This window comes from Tamandua tetradactyla, chromosome 18 (genome assembly GCF_023851605.1).
Source record: "Tamandua tetradactyla isolate mTamTet1 chromosome 18, mTamTet1.pri, whole genome shotgun sequence".
Taxonomy (NCBI): domain Eukaryota; kingdom Metazoa; phylum Chordata; class Mammalia; order Pilosa; family Myrmecophagidae; genus Tamandua; species Tamandua tetradactyla.
The window spans coordinates 24,086,141-24,108,696 of NC_135344.1; the positions used below are offsets into that span (position 1 = coordinate 24,086,141).

General features: G+C 39.5%; 1 protein-coding gene across 11 annotated transcripts in view; it reads right to left on the reverse strand.

Annotated features, from left to right (window-relative positions):
* Positions 1-22,556, reverse strand: part of NEDD4L (NEDD4 like E3 ubiquitin protein ligase) — a 356,789-nt gene that overhangs the window by 146,370 nt on the left and 187,863 nt on the right. For 7 of the 11 annotated variants that reach the window (XM_077135363.1, XM_077135365.1, XM_077135374.1 and 4 more), the window contains 2 exons: positions 3,368-3,449; positions 914-952 (listed from right to left, as the gene is read on the reverse strand). In XM_077135363.1, the coding sequence (XP_076991478.1) occupies positions 914-952; positions 3,368-3,449 (121 nt within the window). Of the gene's footprint in view, positions 1-913; positions 953-2,267; positions 2,716-3,367; positions 3,450-22,556 lie in introns of those variants that run through there. The other 4 variants (XM_077135371.1, XM_077135369.1, XM_077135370.1 and 1 more) reach the window with 2 other exon arrangements.

Here is a 22,556-nt window from a genome sequence, read left to right on the forward strand (position 1 = left end):
TAAATATTTTAAGGCCTGGCCCGGTAGCCTCTGGCTGGAAGACCCCCGCCCGAACTAAAACCCGTGAACATCCGGGCATACAGCTGTTCAAACTCAGCCAGTCAGGACCTGCCCTGACAAACAAAGGCCCCCCACTGCACACGGCCCGTAGCTATGCCCTCCCGGCCACGGTCGGTAGCTATGCCCACTGCACATGGCCCGTAGTTACGCCCCTCGGCCACGGCCCGGGGCTATGTCCCCGGCCCTAAAGCGCCCGAAACTCCTAACCCACCACAGGAGGCCCCGTAGGCATCGTCAGCACCCCCCACTAGCTAGCCTATATCTAACCCCGCCGCTCCTAGGGGGGCGCAACACCCCCGGCCCGCACCCTGAGTACCCGGACCGGGAACCTTGCCCAGGGACAATAAAATTTTAAACTCAGACTCAGTTTCTCTGATTTCTCAGTCGGCTACCGTCTAAAACCTGACAAATATTTAAATTATAAATTTCTTCTCTCCTAATTAGGACACAATTGGTCATTTTCGTGCTTCTTGTTAACTATACTGTCTCTACAGTTTTAGTCTATCTCTAAAATCATAACCCATGTCTTCTAGAAATAACTAAGCCATTGTTTTAATTATATTTATCTTACTGTTTAAAGAAAAGTTTTAATCGAAACAAGAGAACATGATATTTAGATAACTTTCTTTTTAGTTCCTTAATTCATCCCCCAAATAAAACAAATTCAGATTTTTGGGACAACTATTTATGGTTTTATAAATTTTTAGACACATTAAGGTAGTACTTAACCATATTTCTTCTTAAAATGATTTTTACAGTATAATTTCTCTACAGCTTTCCCCTCAATATGAAGCTGTCAAATAATATATCTAGTTATCAATAGTAAATATTATCACAAAAATGAAAAACTTACTCTAAAATAAAATTCTTCATTCCATTTTGGGTTCAGCGTCTGTAAAAGAAATTACCTTGTATTATCTTTTGTAGTCTTAAAACATCAATAGTTATTAGTACAATGACATCTACATATTTTCTTAAACATTTTTCTGGATAAAAAATAGCTAAAAGATTTTCAAAGCAGCATTGAAGATTTAGCCAATTATTTGAGACTGTTCTGTAAGTCAAACTAGTACAGGGCTCATTTATAAAGCAGATGATTCATAAATAGATAGGAAGCCATAAATTGCATGCTATTGCCAGAAGGAAAAGCATCAGGGACCTACAAAGAGCTACCATCATGAAAATACAAAAATATCCTTCAAAGAAATTAATAGCAATATGACTGTTCTATCAAGAAGGAAATGAACTTTGTTGATTTCCCTCTACCAGCAACAAATCTATTTTGGATAGCAATGAAACCGGTGGGGGCAGGATGAAAGTCTTCATTATTTATACAAATATTGAAATTTGAAAGAACATCTCATAAAGTTATAATCGTGATGATCAGATTTTGCAAGAAGAAAAAAAAAATCTACCAGTTACAAACCAAAAGAGAATTATTTTTCCCAAAACAACGAAGTTACAAAAATATTTACCAACTTATCTTTCAATCCTTCTCTCCGTTCATCCATCTATCCATCCATATCAGTATCAATGTATTTATTTATCTTACAGGAACACAGAAAGGATACTTAATCCTCAACATGGACTAGAAATAGATTGCCAAGCATTCTTTAAATTAAGATTAAGCATATACTATGAACATACATATATACATACATGTGTGTGTATTTGCATATGCACAGTACTTTTAAGTAAGCAATTATATATAAAAATTTGAGACTGAAAAATCAAAACCTTGTCAACAGCAACAGATTCTTTTTTAAAAATCGGAATTATATTTATTTTTAATCAACCTATTTCCTTTAATATTCAGGAAGAAGACAAAGGATATACATATCTGCATACATCATCATAAAAATAAAAACACAGAACTCACAACACTGAACTGACATTTAAAAAATCAGCACTTTCTCCACCCACAAGTCAACGGTGATTTCAAATCCTAACTCATGGGGTTTCATGGTTTTGGGTATGAATGGGGAGTTGGGGGTGGTGATGCAGGAGGGACGAGGTTGCAGCGAGCCAGGGGAGGTAATGGGTAGGCCCCGGCCAGCGTCCGGGTGACCAGCGAAGAGGAAGGTGAATGACAGGCGAGCGGAAACACCCGCACCCGGAGACCATGCAAGGAATGAGCAGGTGAGGGCCGGGACTAGGCAAGGATGGGAGCGGTGCTAAGAGCCCGAGAACGGCGCGGAAATACTAACCCGGAGGCTGGCAGTCGGCTACCCAAGGCTCAGCAGCCCCAGCGACGGCGCCCCCCTGCTCCCCACGCCCGCGGAAAGGAAAGCCCTGTCGGCAACGCGCCGGCCCGGGAACAATGGCTCCTGCGCACCGGGAGCCTCCCCACTAACTGGAACGCGCTCTCCTGGCTTCAGAGCAGATTCTTTATGCCAGTCCGAACGCCAGTGGAGGGCACACGACAATGACTGTTCCCTATACAAAAGAGACAGAGCTCCAAGGTGTCTGAACCAAAGCAGGAGAGTTAGAATTTTTTTTTAAAGCAATCATGCTCTCCAAGAAACGCTCAGACAAACTGACTATCTAATCCCCTCCCTAAAAGGTGCTGAGGAAAACTAATAGTAAAACACACACCATGCTAAATCACAGTAAAAATATTTTAAATAGAAATCATGCATCTTCTATAAAGGCCTCATATATGGGTAAATATATAAAAATATATATGGGTAAATTATATATATACATATATAAAACATGGAGATGGGTGATTAAGATGTAATTATAATTACAAAAACTAATCTCCAAAGAAATGCATGTAAAATCTATAAAAATAAAACATGTACATAAGCGTATAGCTTTATTTTTCATATATTTTATTTATTGTCCTGTACCTAAGCAGGTATTTTGCTTCCTTTGGAAATACATTTTCAAGTAAAACTATACCCTGGTGCCTACCAATTCCAGGAGCCATCCTACTTCATTCAAAACTATTTAAACTATTTTACACTTCTTTATGAAAAATAAAAGCCCAAAAGAAAAAAATCCCTACTTTTTTTTCTGTATTCCTTACAGGAAAAAATATATTGCTATTTGTAATAAGACTTATTTTGAGAACAGTGTTCTTACAATTATTTAACTAAAATTCAGAATCAATATCTTGGGATAATACTGAAAATTTTTGGTCAATGAATAATTTTTAGATTTAATAGCAGGGAAGTTGCTTAAAATAAAAATATTGCTATCTTATACTTAAAAATAAACTTCTACAAAGTCAAAATATATTATAATTTAATTGGACTAAATTATTTATGTCTTAAATAACATTTAATTAAGGATGGACACCTACCTTTTTAATCGTTTTTGTCTGGACCAAAGCAAGTTCTCTATTCTCATCTGCTACGTACAATGACAGTTTCACATATGGATCACTGTAAAAGAATATTTCAGATTTAATAGTATTATACTTTTCATTTAAAAAATATAAAGTAATCAAACCTAAATGAAAACACAGATAGTGTACATGCATAAATTTCACAAACTATAGTTTTTTTCATATCTGCTAAATAAATATACTGAGAAAAGTTTCTATCAACCAGATCCAAGAACGCTTGTTTATTTTAAAACAAAAGTCATGAAATCCACAGTTTAACTTAAACAGCCTGAAGATAATCTTCCTAATAACGAATTCAGTAAGAATTAATTTGCTAAGGTTTTAAAATTCTAAACACAGATTCTGAAAAGATTATAAGAAATATTATTAAAAGGCATATAAAATTCGTTCAGAGCACCAAAATTTAGTTGAAGTCTTATTTTGCATCCTAATTTATACAGTGAAGGTAAAAAAAATTTTTTTTGAGTAGAAGTAAAATAGACATTGATGATCTAAACCAACACCTGCCATCCATCTTATAGATTAAAACCACCTAAAAATAAAAACCCAAAACCAAAAAACTAAAGCCCAGAAAATCAAGAGAGATTTGCCCAAAGTTATAGACATGAATAAAGTCTAGAGTAAACATCAGGTTTTCTGACTACAAGTTCCAGAGTTCCTTGCACACATCTCATTATCTTCAGTAATTGTTCCCTCAAGAACTGAAAATTTCTAGCAAGAAGAGACTTGACATTACTTAATGTGGACTATCTGCTGAGAGTTGAAGTCCATTCATACTCTCTAGTACTGATGCTCTGGGGGAGCTAAAATTTAGACAAACTACCACTTTATAAGAATTTAGGGTCCAGGAGAATTTCTCCCGTTTCACACTTGAGATCTTGAAAATCACAGAAATGGCTCCCTTCTATTCAATCCCAGAATTGTCCTTTATCTAATTACCTATTGCTTGATGACTTATTTCTATCAATTCATCGTGTTAACTTTACAACAACATGACAGTTATCCTTTAGCAGATATACCATAACTTTTAACCCTTACTTTGTGAATTTTCAAGATATTTCCAAAGATCAAAGAGTGATTCATTTGATACGTCAAGTAATAAGCATACCAAGAACTCCTTTAAGGAAAGAGAAAGGTATGATAAAATTCAAGATTAGTAGCAGGACTATACACAATATCTAAGTCGGGCACCTCCTCTTTTTCAGCTGCTACAGCAGAACCACTTGCATCAACAAATACTTTCTGATCACCCATGTCATACCAAGGACTGGGCTAGGACCTGAGACTATTGCCAGTGAACTGGACAAAGAGTGGGTGAAAATAAAAGAATTAATAAAGATCTTAAATGAACAGTTATGAATGGCACTACTCAGGCCAGTTGAGTGGGGAAAAAGTCATTTCCCCGTTTCAGGAAGGTAAAATGCTGGACCACAAGGACAGGGCATTGAGCATCAGAATATAAGCAGAAAGATGCTGCAACAATCTGAACAATAAGCTAGGTCAGGACAACAGTACCACCTGTACTAGGGCACCACCACCACCATGACCACCCCACAACCGCCCACAACCACCACCACGACCAGGAACATGCCCACAACTGCCCACAACCACCACAACCACCACCATCATGATAACCATCACCACGACCAGGACCATGCCCACAACTTCCCATGACCACCACCACCACCACCCATGATTGCCATGACCACCACAACCACCATCATCATGATGACCACCACCACGACCAGGATCATGCCCACAACTGCCCACGACCACCACCACCCATGATTGCCACGACCACCACAACCACCATCATCATGATGACCACCACCACGACCAGGACCATGCCCACAACTGCCCACGACGACCACCACCCATGATTGCCATGACCACCACAACCACCACCATCATAACCACCACCATGCCCAGGACCATGCCCACAACTTACCACGACCACCACCCATGATTGCCACGACCACCACAACCACCACCATCATAACCACCACCATGCCCAGGACCATGCCCACAACTTACCACGACCACCACCCATGATTGCCACGACCACCACAACCACCACCATCATAACCACCACCATGCCCAGGACCATACCCACAACTTACCACGACCACCCCCATGAATGCCATGACCACCACAACCACCACCATCATGATGACCACCATGACAACTACCACCATGACCATGACTGCTCACCACCACCACCAGGACTATCACTACCATGACCATAACCAGCACCACCACTCCCACCATGACCATAACCAGCACCACAACACCTCAGCCACCCCCACCTCCAGGCCTAACCATCATTCAGTCTGTGCCCAGCACTGAGCTAAATGCTTACATGCAGTACTTCAAGCCTTATCAACTTGACACATTTTTCAGATGAGAAAACGGAGACTTGGAGATATCAGGTGGCTTGCCCAAGGTTAAACAGGAAGTAGGGGCAATGGAAAGGGATAAGCATGCTTGCTCCAGAATCCGACATTCTGGCTATACTCAAAAGGGGCTTGCTGCAATCTGCTCCAGCTGACCACCAACAAAGCTGGCTGGGGGGAGTTTCTAGTGCACAGGAGTTCCTAATGTTCTGCCATATTGCAAAAACTCTTATACCATTATTGTTACTCTGACCTAATCTTTACCTTTGCCTTTATACAGACTGGAGGGAAAAAACTACAAAAGCAAAGAAATTAGGTTAAAATCCAGTGCTAGGTGTCTACCTTTGGGGAAGGCCACACCTTCAGATCTTCTCAACACTTCAAATAACTAGCTCTGTGACCTTGGATAAGTCATGTTTAGCATGCTGGACCTCAAGTTTCATCTGCAAGATAAAGGGGTTGGACTGAATCACTGGTTTTCAGATTGCAGACTACAGAGCCTTAGTTCTGCGGAACTACCGCAGGGTGATCACATGCTTCCCTTTCTATCTTAATCTATTGTATATATGGGGTTTCTTTGTTAGAATTTTTTTTTGGACTGGATTTTATAATTTTACACAAAGTTTTAAAGCCACTGGATCGGGATGATCCCTTATAGTAAGAATGTTTTGATCCCAGCACAATTAATATTCACTTCTTATTCATAATAATAATAGCCTAGCCCATCTTAAATAACAGAAATAACATCCCCAAACCATTGGATGTGGGGGGAATAAAACCCTAAGACCTTTCCAACAGGTTTTCTCCACGGTGTTATGTGTGAGAAACTACTCTTGATTATCACTGGCCTGATAATTTCCTACACATTTTTCTAGTTTCAAAGGGATCAAAAACAAAAGGGTGTATGTGTGTAGCTGGGGGCAAGGTTGAGGTTCCCCACACCTTCTTTCAAACGCCTGCATTTTGTTTAAACCCTGGTATTCTTCACGTTTGAGCACGAGGTCTGCTCTGCAGGAGTGATTATGAATTCAGTTCCAAGAGACCTTTTCACATTCAGTCCACATGAAATCAGGTCTCTGATGAAGACAGTTGTTCTGGAAGCACCTATTGCCCTCTGAAGCTCTCTCTCTGGGATCCTCCACACATTCCATTCTTATATGTCAGCTGAGTCTCGGTCCAAAGCATCTTTTCTTCCACCTCACCCTTTATCAGTCATTCTGTTCTAAACCCAGTGTTCTGTGGTAGGTTATGGCTCGTTATGTTTGTGTATATGACTCACCTCCTCTACCAGACTACCAGTAAGTTTAGGAAAGACACACAAGGAACTTATTAGCAATTACTTATGTAGGGAATAGGTAGAGACTTTTGCTTTTTATGTTATCCCCTTCTGGACTTAAGGAAGGGTTTTTTTTTGGGGGGGGGACAGCTAACAAAGAATGCACAGTACTTGAAAACAAACAAGATGGGCTGCACAGAGGAGAGTAGACAAGCAGGCCACCTATACCTCCTCTGCAGATGCTTCTCTACCCTTGGCCCCTTCTACTAAAATCTCAAATTTCAGCTTCATTGACTGTCAGAGTTATTGTAAGGAACAGAGAAAATTTTGTATTAATACTGGTACCCAGTGCAGTGCCAAGCAACTATGGAAGTGGCCATAAATGGTAGCCACTATAATCGCTGTCCTGTTTTTCTCTCTCACGAGAGTGCTAAGGTTCTCTGTTGCTTCTCCTGACTCCCTACTTCTGCTGTGATTGCCGATTCACTCTGACAATAATTACCTCATGGTACAAACCAGCTGCAGGCCAACCATGGTACACTACATGTCCCATGCTTCCTTATTACTCATACCATGGGAAACCCCATGGGGTTAATAGCAGAGATCATCAAACTGGTAATCTTTACAATAAGGACCTCAAAATTCACTCCTGGCCACTAGCTATGGTCCTAATGGCTGGGGTTCCATACAATCAGGGCTAGCATTAATGCTACTCTCTATGATGTTCAACACTTCGCAGGAAGATGTGGATTAGAAGAGAAATTCTATTTGCAAACCTTTCATTTTCTCTGCACAGTGAAGCAGTTTAGGCACCGCATTCTTCCTTTCAGCCTCTCCAAGGAGACAACAAACTACTGTTAGGATTCATGCAACATCCAGTTTTGCTGAGTGCCTGGTCTATGTCAAGCAAGAAGACAAGCACTGGAAGTAAAAGCAGTACCTGCCCCATTTGATTGGTGCACAGCAAAATAAAGTAGTGATTGTGACAGTGTGCTGAGTTCCAGTAACACAACACTCGGTGGCAGCTGTTCCTGACTCTGGGTGCACCTGACTCCCCTTAACCCAGGTGCCTACCTCCACATCAGACCTACAGTAACGAAACCTCTGGGGTTAGGACCTACCTGAGGATTTGCATTTATAAGATATATTCCTAGTGATTTCTCTGCACTGGATCATCTGGGCACCACTGCCAGAAAGGAGTGTGTGAGGGCACATGTAGGACTGAAAGGGGAGGGTCTTCCAGGCAGGGTGAAGAGCACAGGCAGAGGTCCAGGAATGGGCTGAAGATGGGTTTTGAACATGAAAAAGTCTGGCCGGGCTGCAGTCTTGCACAGAAAAGTTAACTGGAGAAGGAGGATTGTATGCGACAAAGACACTGGCCATTCCACTGGTGGTCAAGCCCTGCCTTCCCCTCCCTGTAGCAGTCTGACTTTGGACAACTCACAAAGCCTCTCTGGCACAGAGCTTCCTCAGGAGGAGGCTGTTAGGAGGATTAAATGACAGAGGTGCCTGAACCATTGCCATCACCATGGGGTTGCTCAAATAGGGAAAGCTCATGACCAGGGAGTCATTACAATGAGATAAACCAGGAGGCAGGCAGCCCAGCTGGAAGCTTCTGCACCAAAGAACGTGCAAGGCCTAAACACAAAGGTGGTGAGGATGAAAAAGAAAGGATTGGGAATTCATCTAAAGGTGGACTCAAAGGAAATGGATGACCAACTGAATGTGGTGAGGTAGGATAGGAGGCAAGAGGAGTCCATGTCAACCTCTAGGTCTCTGACATAGGTGATTATCACATGTTCTCAAAGTGTGAAACAGTACTGGGGCTTCAATCCCTAGAGGAGCATCAACGGACCCAGCACAAGGGGCCCTGAGTCTTTGCTCCCAGGCCATAATTATGCATCTGCATGCAAGCTTGCCAAGGGCATATCAAATGCTAGTCTGAGCGGCCTGCCATCACTGAATCCCAGTCACTAAGTGTTACTCATACTGAAAGTTTGGAAGTTAAGCTTGGCTTCCAAATCCATGTCTAAACTGGGCAAACCATAAACTGGACCATAAAGTATGTTAGGCACCTCCGTATTTTTCATGGAGAATGAGAAGTCCAAAAGAAAAATCTGTCTCAAAAACTCACAAACATGACATCTCATCTGCACACAATAGGTTACCTGTAAGAGAAAAATAGAAGGGTGACATCATCTCATCTTGGGCATGTTGCACCTGCCAGAAACTGCAAAAGATCAATGGCCAAAGGGCAGACCCTGTAAGCTGGAATGAAACCAGATACTTCTAAGATCCCTAGGGAGACCAACGGATGCTAAAATACTAGGCAAAAATCCATGAGTATCTATCTGCTCTCTCAAGAGAAGTCACCAAGAAATCTTGGTCAAAAATCTATTCTCTTTAATAATTAAAAAAAAAATCCATTCTGATTTTGAAAAACTTCTGAGAGGAAAGCTTCTCAATTGTTTCAATCCCAACATGACTCTCCATGCTGAACATTCTGGACTCTGCCCCAGTTACCTCTAATAGATGGATGGCAGGGCCAGTCCTGCATTTATGGCAATTAGATTTAAGGAATATTGGATGGAAGTCCTCTTCAGTAATCTTAAGCCACCTGTATAACTTTAAGCAAAAAGATAGTACAGACGTGGTCATTTCTAAGGGAGAGTTAATACAACTTTCTGAGTCTGTCCACTGCCCAACCCACTGGGACACATGGAACAAGGTCAGTCCTGGCATGTCCGGAATGGGGTCATGTTTGACCATGTCCATCTGACTCACTGAAGTGTTGTATGACAAACAAGAATGTCGAAAGGCGAAGTCTCTACGCACCTATTATTTACGCATTTTTATCAGACTACATAATCTCTGCTGAGATCCACATGTTTTAAAGGGCAGCAAGGGAGAGGTGGAAGAGACAGGAGTTGCTTCCACCGAGCAAAGCTTTCAAGATGGATTATGTCCCAAGTGCAGCTAGATTATTATGGTACTGCCTTGTGCAACCACAAGCTATAAAGATGTCTTTCAAGGATACCTTGATAACAGAAGAACAGTTAGAAAGGGCTTCATTTTTCAACCACACCTCTTATGGATGCATCATGACCATAAACTGAAAGGGAGCAATCATTCTTCCTGGTAAAATGAAGTTATTCAATATGTACTGGGACAACCTGTGACAGGATGATAGCTTTGTTCATTATTAGCAAAGTGCAGAGAGTGAGTATAGGTAGTATATTACCTAACTCCATAGGTAAATTTATTTTGACGGCATGATGAATTTGATAGGCTGAGATTTCACTAACCCAGAGAAATGTTCATTGGAAAACTGTTTTGTTGAAGGTTTCCTGATTCTTTTCCACTTTTACTACCATAGTCAGTATTACAAAAAATACTGATAACCCCAATAAAAAATACACACAAAACAATAAGGAAATAAAAAAGACACTTAGAAAGTGTGAGAGAAGAAATAAACACACAAATACATATAATATTATTGAAACAATTTTCATCCTGCAAACGGTCGAATATGCAAAAAAGTTAACACTTTCTAAAGAAAGGCAGATTTTAATATTCTATTACTGGAAAGATAAATTACTACACGTTTTCTGGAAAGCAATATGGTATCAAGAGCATTTAAAAAGATGATACCCTTTGATTCAACAAATTTATTTCTAAGGAATAATCCCAAAGAAATAATCAGAGAGGTAGGGAAATATTTATTTGCAAAGGAAACTCATTAGAACATAATGAGTTTATTATTTCTTCTCTCACACTTTCTAAGTGTCTTTTTTATTTCCTTATTGTTTTGTGTGTATTTTTTATTGGGGTTATCAGTATTTTTTGTAATACTGACTATGGTAGTAAAAGTGGAAAAGAATCAGGAAACCTTCAACAAAACAGTTTTCCAATGAACATTTCTCTGGGTTAGTGAAATCTCAGCCTATCAAATTCATCATGCCGTCAAAATAAATTTACCTATGGAGTTAGGTAATATACTACCTATACTCACTCTCTGCACTTTGCTAATAATGAACAAAGCTATCATCCTGTCACAGGTTGTCCCAGTACATATTGAATAACTTCATTTTACCAGGAAGAATGATTGCTCCCTTTCAGTTTATGGTCATATATAGGAAAAAGTTAGAAGCAACCTCCCAGTCCAATAGAGAAGTGATTAAATAAATTATGGTATAATCATACACTAGCATATTATAAAGCTGATAAAGACAAGTTTTCAAAGACTAGTGATGGGAGAAAATATTCAGAGTGTAACATTAAGGAGTAAGCAGGATCTAAAAAAGTGGCTAATTCAAAATATATATGGCAGTGATTTGGGGAATCATAGCTAAAAAGTTATTAGTGGTTCTCGCTAGATAACATTTATGAATTACCTTTATTTTCTTCTCCACATTTATTTTTCTAGGTTTTCTACTGTGAGCAAGTACTACTTTTAGGAGTTTAAAAAAAGGTATGAAAATACCAAAAATAATTATATACATGCTTCAACTATAATATATACTCTTCACTGAGGCACTGAACCCTATAATTTCATGACCAGGTTCACCTCAATAACAAACCTAAAAGGGTTCCAAAATTTTTTTTTGCCCAGAAAATTGCCTTAAATGGATGACTACTGAAGATTTTTGAAAGAATATGAACATACACTCCAGTCCTCCAGATAAACTGAAAGGCATGAAGCATACTTTGAAGTATATCACTTGTCACCAACACTGGAAAAAGAGCCACTTATATATATCTGCTGTTTAACAAACACAAAAAAAATCAATGGGTTAGTTTACAGCCAAGTGCATTTTTATGTTGGCCTTAGGCAGGTAAAAATGGCACAAAAAGTTTACAATGTAGGCAATTCTGTGAAGTTGCTGGAAAAAATACACCTTTGAATATTTCAATTATGATGATTTTATCGTTTGGAGCAACTAGTAGTTTACCCCCGTTTAAAACCTTCCACGTCACTCTTGAAGTCTCTAGTGAGGACTGACTCCTCCATGTCCCTTGCCATCTACAACCAGTCACTTGCGAGTCCCAGCCTTGGGTCACAGGGAATCCGGTGAGGGGGTGGTACGGGCAGAGAGGCAGCAGTGGTAACTGTATACACATCTTGAATGTAGAATGAATAAACTATACATCTCTAAAACACACACACACACACACACACACACACACACACCTCTGAGCAAGTCTACATAAACAGGTAGCAGTCTCTTGTTAAAAAAATTATTCAAAAATCAATATCCCCTTACCTTCTCGTGATATATTATTCAGTGGCAGGTACTAAAGATTTCATCTTTTAGTTTCATCTATAAACTACTGAAATATCCTTACAACTGTCAAAGTGATAGTCTTGCCTGCATATTCTACCATGTATTTTCCCCATACATGTGCAACCACCAAAGGTTGAGAAAACACCCCTTCTTTCTACGCTTTTATTGGTGCTTTAAGAGAGTCAAAAGAGCAAGTTTTAAGCCAAAAAGGGGAGGGGGACACAAAAACATCTTCCTTTCCAGAAGCTGTTTAACAGTTGATTTAATTCCTCAAATCATTACTGAGCCCCCATCAGTGCAAAAAGGATGGGTGGGCACTGAGGGGATGGAAGTCGAGTAAGCAAGGGGGCATTAATGTAACTAGGCCTGGGCCTGTCCTCAAAGTGGCTTCTACTTCCTCCCACAGAAAAACCAGAGCCAGAGAACAGGGAGTACACAGAAATGCAGATTCTGCCTTTCTCGAAAGTTGGCTCTCTCTCTTTTTGTCTTGTGCATAGGTGAACACGATAAAAGGTCATTTCAAAAAATTATTCTAAGCAAATCTTTTGGGTATGCAGCATTATGCTTGGTGCCTAACTGTATATGCCATCTCTAATCTCTACAGCAAGTCTGGCAAGGAAGAGGTTAGGATCCCTATTTCACAGATGAATGAAAGAAAATGGATGGCTGAAAGATCTGAGTATGAACCTCATTCTGCCCCCAACATCCACAACTCATCCAGGAGTACACCACTTCTAGCCATGCCATTCTCCAAAGGATAATTAAAAAGAGCAAAATATTAGAAACAGCCTTAAAATTCAACAATAGAGAACACCTAAGAGTATTATAAATGCAGATGTGAAATAAATGAGTAGGCATATGCGCAGATCTGAAATGCTATGTGGCCATTAAACAGATACTAATGAAGAATTTGACATAGTTCTTTGTTTACAATGTGATAATATACCAATTTGGACAAGTATAAAAGCAAATGAAATTATTGCATTACAAATATATCAATAATAGTGCTTATTACTACACTGATGAGAATATGAGTAATTTTTTTCTCATTTTCATTTTTCTATATTTTCCAAATTATATAGATATGCCACCATATTTAGGCGGGGTGCTGAGACTGAAAGGTTCATAGCTAGCCTCCACGGCAAGTACCCCAGTGGGTTCCCACTGCAAATAGCCCCAAACAAACAGGGGTAAGTAGAAAATTCAAGTTAAAAATATTGTGTGTGTAGGGAAAAAAGTCATTTCCGACTTTAACATCCATTTCTGCTTTAACAACTTTCCATTATAAGTAAACAAGGCAAAGACATCTCAGAGAGCTTTTAAAGAAAGATATATAAATGCATTAAGTAGAATAAAAGGAATGCCTTAATTTTCATCATATTGATGTGAAAGCTCCTGTCAGGGAAACAGACTTCAGCATCATGGTACCATCATGGTTCTCTCTACAGGGCCCATGCCAATGGCATATGGGTAGTCTCCACATCAATACAGAGCACCTCTTTCATTATCATCCCTTTAGTAGATTTGAAAAGACCACATTGCCAAAGGCCTCAAAAGGGCTGTCCCCCATGCACATTTAAGGTGGAAGCAATTAAAATCCGCAGGAAACTGATTAGGTGGAGATTCTGCATGAAAGTCTATCTTCTGAAAATAATCACTTTGGAATACACAGGTATATGCTCAAACCACAAATCACATGTACAAGTTCTGGAAGTAGCCAGCAAAGTTTAGAAAGTTGAGAAAGTTTAGGAAGGTCCACTGCCTAGTGTAAGCGAAAGCCTATAAGAAGTAATCCATTTAGAGAGAAAAATTTTTTTTTAATGGATTTCTCAGAGTAGGAAATGGTACAAAAAAAAAAAACTGCTTTGATCACTTCTCAAGCAATATAATGCTATTGCCTCTTAATATACAATAAACATCATGGAACCCTTGAGTCAAACGAGATTATGTCAAGTATAATTATATCTGTATCATTAGCTTCAACTTACTATGTGACAGTTTGGAGATAATTTTATCATTTTCTTCAAACTATACTTAAATGTTGGTCATGTTTATTACTTCCCCAGGGCTAGCCTACCACAAAAGTACTCAGTGATACCATAATCTACAGGATCCCTAATAGGGTCTTTGGATGATTACAACCACAGGATCATGAATACACTAACACTAAAATAAGAAAAGCTCAAGTTCACTTTATATAAACTTTAAACATGTATTTCTGATAAGCTCTTGTTTAACAAAAAAATCAACAAAATGAATCATTTTCCCATTATCTTCTATTACAGTCCAGATCACATCCATGAACAAAAACTGAAAACTGCAAAATAGTTTCTTAAATGTGCACATTAAAAATACCCTGCTTAAAATGCCCCATGTTAAAATTCCAAGAATGTGAAATGAATATTAAACCCATACTGATAATACAGACTCAGTATAATATATGCATACATTCAAATTTACCACATGATTAAATTCTATTTCATTATCAGCCTTCACTGATCCTAAATATTTATGTAGATACACCATTATCTAACTGAAACAATGAACAAAAACTAGAAGCCATAAGTTAAGTTTACAAACAATGGCCAATGTACCTCTAACACACTTGTATTCATTTATCTACACTTCACAGAATTAATTCCTACCAACAGAAGTATTATCAGCAGGTAGATGTTTATGTAAATTATTTCACACAAAGGGTAATAAAGGTCTAGAATTCCAATAAGTGAAACAGACAAGGGATTCCAAGATGCAATACAGACAAAAACTCTATGGAAGGGGCAAATGTGTTAAAAGATCCAAAAATGGCTATCAAGATAGTGTGCAATACACACAGCATTTTCAGGGAACATCAGAGAGGAAGAGCTACGCATGCCTCCAATTCTTCCAATTAAGCAATATTTTATTTCAACCCAGCAGAAACAGAAAGGAAATTTGCCAAATCTTTTAAATCTCTAGGCTAGCAAAGGGAACCTACTCTGGACACATGCATAGTCACCAAGAAAAAATCTTATATCACAGGGAACATTATTCCTATAAAAATGATGTTGGTGACATTGACATGGAGACACTAATATTATCCATCTGCGCCCTCTCCTGTCTCCAGAGGGCCCATCCACAAAACAGCCCACCCCTCAACGTTCCCAGGTACCACCCAAGGTTTCATTCTTGCTCTTACTTGGCAGGTACCTACTCTGATGGGTTTTGCTCATGGTAACGCCTAATAGAATGGTCCCGAATACCTAGATAAGCCCTACCTTGTTGCCTCTGCACTAAGAGGACTCAAAGGCTGATACATACATTCCTGTGGGCAGGGATGGCATCACCTCAATGGCTAGACTTACTGAGGAAAGTCTACAGATTGTGAATTCCTAAAGCAGAGCTTCCCAAATGATAGTGTATATCAGAATCACCTGGTGGTCTTGTTAATTAACAAATTGCTGGGTCCCACCCCAGAGATTCCAACTCAGATCTAGGGTGGGACCCAGGAAACTGCATTTCTAGACATTTACTCCTTTGCCATTTCATTACCTCTTTATTTCTCCTGGATCCACCATGAGGAGCTCATTTGCGTCAATATTTCCACCCCTACTGCCCATCAACCCCTTGTGGGGGTTCGAGGAAAATAGAGACGCCTAATTTCTGCTAGATACCAAGGACTGCCTCTCCTTGTGGGCTACACTGTCCACTCCATGTATTTACTGGGGATGCAGGAAGGACAGCCTGCAAGGCGCACCTGTAATTATCATTTACCAGTCAGCACAACTTTCTGTTTATTTCAATGCAGGGGCGGGAGCGACAAGAACCCAGGAAAGGCAAGTCAGGTCTTGCTTGTTCAAAAAAACCACAACAACATTATTTGTCTAATGCAAGAACAGTTACAAGTATCCTGTAATAATAAGAGCCTGTCAGGAATTTAGTTCTAAGGGCAATATGGCAAGGAGAGAAATTTCAAGATGAGATCACATCAGTACGGGGGGGATACTGAGTTACCAGACCTGCTCAGTCACTTCTCGTATGTTTAGGAAACATCATCCCAACTAGAACTTCATAAAACAAAAATTCAAAAATATGCTCTTAATTGTTTAAGTATATTTCATATTTTTTTAATTCCACCATTCCAATTTATAAAGCCAATGGTCTAAAAACACACATATGGGGACCCAGAATCACACTGAAACAATTATGGAAACAGACTTCCAAACTAATAATTCTCATCTGGCACTGACAGTCATTTCCTTGGCCAATCCCACCCATGTCCTTATGATCTAAAAGAAAATAACACTGGCCAAGCAGAGGACTTCGAACGTGATGCCAAAGTCTAACCAAGAGTGAGCTGGGTCTAACCAGAAGGGAGGACAAGTTCTTAAGGGAATGAATCCCCCTGGAGAATTCAGCCTTTGCTAACCAAACAGGGAGAAAAAGAACCATACTTTTAATGAGCTCTAGAAGAGGCATGAGTTCCCACAACAGCTTGCACTTCTGCTATCAGGACGCTAGGACGAAGGATGGAATACAGGTACAAATTCTTCCTCCAGGGTGAGCTGGTGCACACAACAGAATGTCCACGTGTGTGTAGTGCTCAGACACAAAGATCTACTAGAAGAAGGTGAGGTCAAGTTAGTAACACACACCCACACCAGCCAGCAATGCTATGCTAAGAGTGGGACTACACGTGGTCAGTTGTGCTGGGCGGGCGGGCAGGCAGGAGGAGTGGTGGAGAGAGGACAGGATCCCAGGACAATTCCCTACAAACATTAACATCAACCTCTCTACCCCTTAGTATCTCTACACCGTCCTAAGCACCTTCTGTATAATAATACCTCACTCCAGGAACATTCTAGACTTCTCTGGGGTGGGAGTGAAAGTGGGGCCAGAGGACCCTCAAGAACTAACTCCGCATCCAGTTCAGTTCTCACTGATACAATCTGCCCGTCTTCTCCTGGACCAGCTTCTCTGAAGAGAAGGGACTCCTCATTACCAAGGCATTATAGCAAGACTTGTAGCAGCTTCTAAAGTCAGAGGCAGCTGCTCCACAGGTGACACCCATTCACGAGGGGGCTGCCACCTCTGGGCAGTGGTTAAGTTAAGGGTTATGCCTAACAACCAGAAATACTCTCAAATCTGTTCAGGTTAGGTTTTGCTATCAAATGTTTCTTGATATTTCCCAGAAACCAACAGAAATGTTTTCAGTGTCCAGGGCTGTTTGGATTTTGGAACTGCAAATAAGGGATAGTGGGCCTGCAGGAAGTTAAAGAAGAACACCTACCAGATGTTTACCACTCAAACCACCCAGCGACCATCCTCAGATTCCTATCAGAAGCACAAAGAGGACCGCCAGCCTGCGAAATCCTAGAATTCCTCAGGCACAAAAGTATCCTCTTGACTCTTAAAAAAACAACTTGCAAAATAATTTTTAAAGTTTTACATTCAAGGCTATTAGGTAAGCAAACAAACGGACAAACACTCGATCTTTCCATTACTGAGTTCTATACCACATCTCAAGACTTTAAAAATAGAATAAAAAAAAGAGAAGCAAAAATAATTATGCTTCATGGTAGTCCCACAGAAAAAAAATAATATGTAATCAGTGGACAGAGGGCTAGATGATGATAAAGCTCCATTCACCCCAATGCTACAGAGAAGACAGGGGTCATTGGGACACAGTTTTGTTCCAGATAAGTATGGTAGCTTCTCACCTCTGGACCCATATGCTGTCCAGAACAAAGTGAATTTATAGAAGAAGTGAAGCCATCATCAGCATTAAAAATCTTGCTTTACCTGCTCAACACAAGGCCAACAGAATCTGTTCACATATCTCCAAAGTGGAGGCAAACTGGAGGATTTTTTGTGTGTGACTCTCAAAAAAGAACATAAGTTGGATGTTTGTAGCTTCAGCTTGGTTAAATCTGATGGGAACCTGGGAGTTAAGGTTTTAAAAATCTTCCCTTAAGTTATTGTATTAGGAAAGACTTGACACTTGATTATACATTACTTTTTTTCCTGTGGCAAAATCCATGAAGCATAATTATTTTTGCTTCTCTCTTTTTAAATTCTATTTTAGAAGTCTTGAGATGCAGTACAGAGCTCAGTGATGGTAAGGTCAAGTATCTGTCGGTTTGTTTGCTTACTCAATAGCCTTGAATATAATTCTTCTAAATTCTTCTTCTAAAGTGAATTTAGGTAGTTTCTATAATTAGTCTCTATAATTATTCCTAGCTGCACCATCCCACCTCATGGCGGTGTGTGTCTGAGCAGTGATGTTTATGCCACTAGATGATGTTGTTTTATAAGGATTATGTTTCCCCCTGTCCCTGAGACCCTGAAGAAAAAAGTATCAAGTAATCATGGTGAAAATACACAGGACAGGTTAAGAAAACTGACACAGAGCACAGGAAACCCCTGTCCCTTAATAATTGTGGAAGTTAGACCTCTACGCTCTTTCACCAACAGACACGGGGCTCCTTGCTTCACTTTTGCCATATGCTTCAGAATTTCTATTAGGCATTGTGGGAGAATCCAATTTAAGCCACTCCTCAATAACAGCCCCATCTGTTTGGTTTTCCAAATAGGTCAATACAATCATTTAGTCTTCAAAGTCTCATCTTCAGCACTGAGTGGGCTGGGCCCACTGCACTGGCATCTTTCTATTGGCCAAGCGGGGATTCTTCAGAAGTTCTCTGCTCACCTCTGTCGATACCTGTGGTCCATCTAGGCTCCACACAGCCATCACCTCCTCCTCAGATTCCCAAAGCAAACCAGTCTAAAACAGTCAACCTCCCCACTCTCTGAATTCCTATGGGCATGACTATGTAGTCTACTCCCCTGCCAGTGAATCCTGTGCCTTTCTGTGCTGCTTGTCCCTTTCTAAGTGTGTGTCTTCAATCTCTGAAAGCAGTTGCAAGTTATTTAGGCCCACTATTAGTGTCTTAGGCTAGTTTCTATTTTCCACAGAATGTTGCACAGAATGGGTCCTCAATATTTCTTGGTTGCTTTGCCTTCCTAACCATCATTTTAACGGGTTAATGTCTTTCCAGGATTAAACATTTGGAAAAATTTTCTTGCCTGAGTTGCCAAAATGTGAAATTCTCAATCTGATCTCTCTCAGACTGGTAATGATCAACTAGATAAGAATCTATTTTTCACATAAATCCCATTTTCTTAAATTTGCTTCATTTTCTTCAACTTTCTACAAGGGACAAGTTGTGGAGTCATTTCCCAGAATGCCCTTAGTTAAAAGCTCAAATATACTCAAAGAAATGGCAAAACAGGAAACAAACAACAAACGAAAAACCAAAAAAACAAGTTTCTCAGTGAGCCTCAATTCAGCAATACTATCACCTGATACCAAAAACTAAAATTGTGAACCAAAAATGAAAATTGTGACCCACTTTTGATTACAGCATGAACTTTTTAACAACCTGACTTACAGACATAATCCTGTGTGAAAAACATCAGAATTAAAATCTAAAGAATACAAGAAATATTAATATTTGAAGATGAGTTTAGGGAGAAAATAATAGATATTTTACTCCAGAAATCCTGATTATCAGATGTTGATAATCATGTATAAACTGGAAAAGGAGTTCACATGAAAAATGGATCACTAATGTAGCCTGTTGCCGATTTCTCTCCAAACCTGAAAAGGTTTCCTTTGGAAATAAAGATGCATTAGCATCAATACAGACATGAATTTTCACATACCAAACAGATTCTTAAACAGTGCTTAACAAAAGCAAATGACTGAGAAAACATTCCTTGTAATGAGCCTCGAATTCTTGTACAGCTGACGTGGATCAAGATACCATTCAACAGTGATCACAATTTTATCACCGAAATCCATTCCACCTGTGGATGCTGCCACACCGTCATGAACAAAGTGACACAGGATCTCTCTCTTTCCTGGGTTATGAGCAGGGGGAAGTGGGTTGGATTACTTTAAGCCATCTGACGTGCATCTGGACTTCCCCACTGACACCACACAATGAGAAGAAATCACTTTCCTGCTTTTTGTTTGCTGGGTAAAGTGTTTTTACAGCAAGGCCTTTCTTATTATGAGAGTAATATTAAATATGTGGCTCTTGTTAAAAAGCTGATTTTGATTGAGGAGGTCTGTGATGGAACCCAAGAATCTGCAGTTCTAACATACTCCCAGGTGATGCCAATGCTGCTGGTTGGAGAAGCAAGGCTCTAAAAAAAGACGAGAATACAATTTATTCTGGAAAGAAATACAGGTGTGAAGGGTGGAAGGACTCTCACAAAAAGAAAGGGGATATGTGCTCCCAGAGCTAAGAAATATGAAGTTATATTCCTTGAACCTTTCAGTTGATAGCTACAGAAAAGTCTGTTAGAGTTGCAGGATGCTGGGGAGGGTTCTCCATGTCATCTTGAGGAAATTAAGGAAACTGACAAAGGCAAAATATATATATATATAGGAATTGTTGCTATTATCTACTTCCTTTTAAATGAATTTATAGTAAATTAGAATAAATGCTTAAGTCCTCAATTGTTTTTCTTTTTTATTGCAATTTTCTTTTAGGGTCTCCACTTTCTAATTTTCAAGTATTTTCACCTGAGTAGGTAAGAGAGGTATGAATAAAAAAATGAAGTCTGTCCTTTTGCTTCTCTGGTAAAAGTCATGTTTGGACATGCTGGCAGAATATCTTGGCTACTAGATTTTTCTGATGCTGCTAAGCAGTTCCACAGGGGCACTGTCCCTTTTCCATGGTTTCTGTGATAGCAAAAGGAACAAATGGGATGCTCAGTCAGGATATTAATAACCTATATGCTTTCTTAATTTGGAGTCTTGTAAAGAAAAGATCCTTCACTATTCTCATTAGGCAATATGCATTTTAATAGTGCTGTTGAATGAGGCAATATGTGACCTAACTATACACAACCCCCAGACTCACTTTACACTGAAAATCTATGACCTGTTTATAGAATATGCTGATCGATGGTACACTGGGAAATGAGTGCTAAAAATATAAATGAACAGTTTTCATTACACAGTCAAACAGATGTTTGAAATTCCAAGCACCCAAAGGACAGTGGTTAGAGTTAAGCCTGCACTGCACAATAGAGTCAGTATTTATTTTCAGTAGTAAGGTAAATTTAGTACTCTATTGTTGGGGATGGAAAAGGTTGTCCACCTTATTTAATAAACATGGTGCACCAAGCTAATGGGTAATCAAACTCAACAAAGAACTTTTGGTCAAAAAGCATGGGCTAGTTAAAGAAATTTTATTCCCTTCAGTCCAACTTAGAAAATATTCCTTTTCTATCTGAGCCATCTCATGGTACCATAATGAATGGTCAAATCCTTCCATAACATGCTTTCATAACAATAGTCACTTCTCTTAATTATGAACCAAAAACTGGTCCATTCTACAAAATAGAGGCTGATACTTAAGCCTCATACTGTGACTTTGAATTAGTAGGTTCAGATTGGGAGAAGCTCATATTTGGGTGAATTTTAAATCATCTTTCTCATACCGAATTTGCATGTTGGTGAGCAACATGCAAAAGCAAGTAAATGTCTAATGAGCAGGTTTCCCAATTCATTCATTCAATAAGCATTTCATTTATTGAGCATCTATTTCATGCCAAGTAATAACCCACACTGTCTAAGTTTCGTAAGTAGTGCACAATACCTATTATTTTAATATGTCTCATGTACAATAAGAGAGGACTATTGAGGCCTATTTTAAAAATAAGTGGCTTACAGGAAAAGCACTATATGTATTAGAATTTAGTGGTTCTCAATTTTGGCTACACAGTGGAATCACCTGGGGAGCTTTAAAAATACTGCTGCCTGGGCCTCAGCTCTCAGAGATTCTGGTGGAACTGTGTAAGGGGTTGCAGTCTGGGCATAGGGATGAGGGGGTATCCGCCGTGGTAAAAAAAATACTGGAAAGTATCACTGTCTCTAAGGTGGAATGCCATACTACAAAGATTTCACATGCTGGGCAATGGCCATCTCTATTATTTTAGGGAACACTATTGCTAAAATAGGAGAAAATCAGATGGAAATAGCCTCACTTGCAATTCCTTGGTTATTTTTCTCATGTCAAGACTGAAACAAAGAAATCCAATAGCAATGGAACAGAAGCCGAAAGTGAAGGATAATTTGCTCTTAGGGAGTATGAACAAGAGACAATTAATAAAGGATTAAGACTAAGCAAAACCAC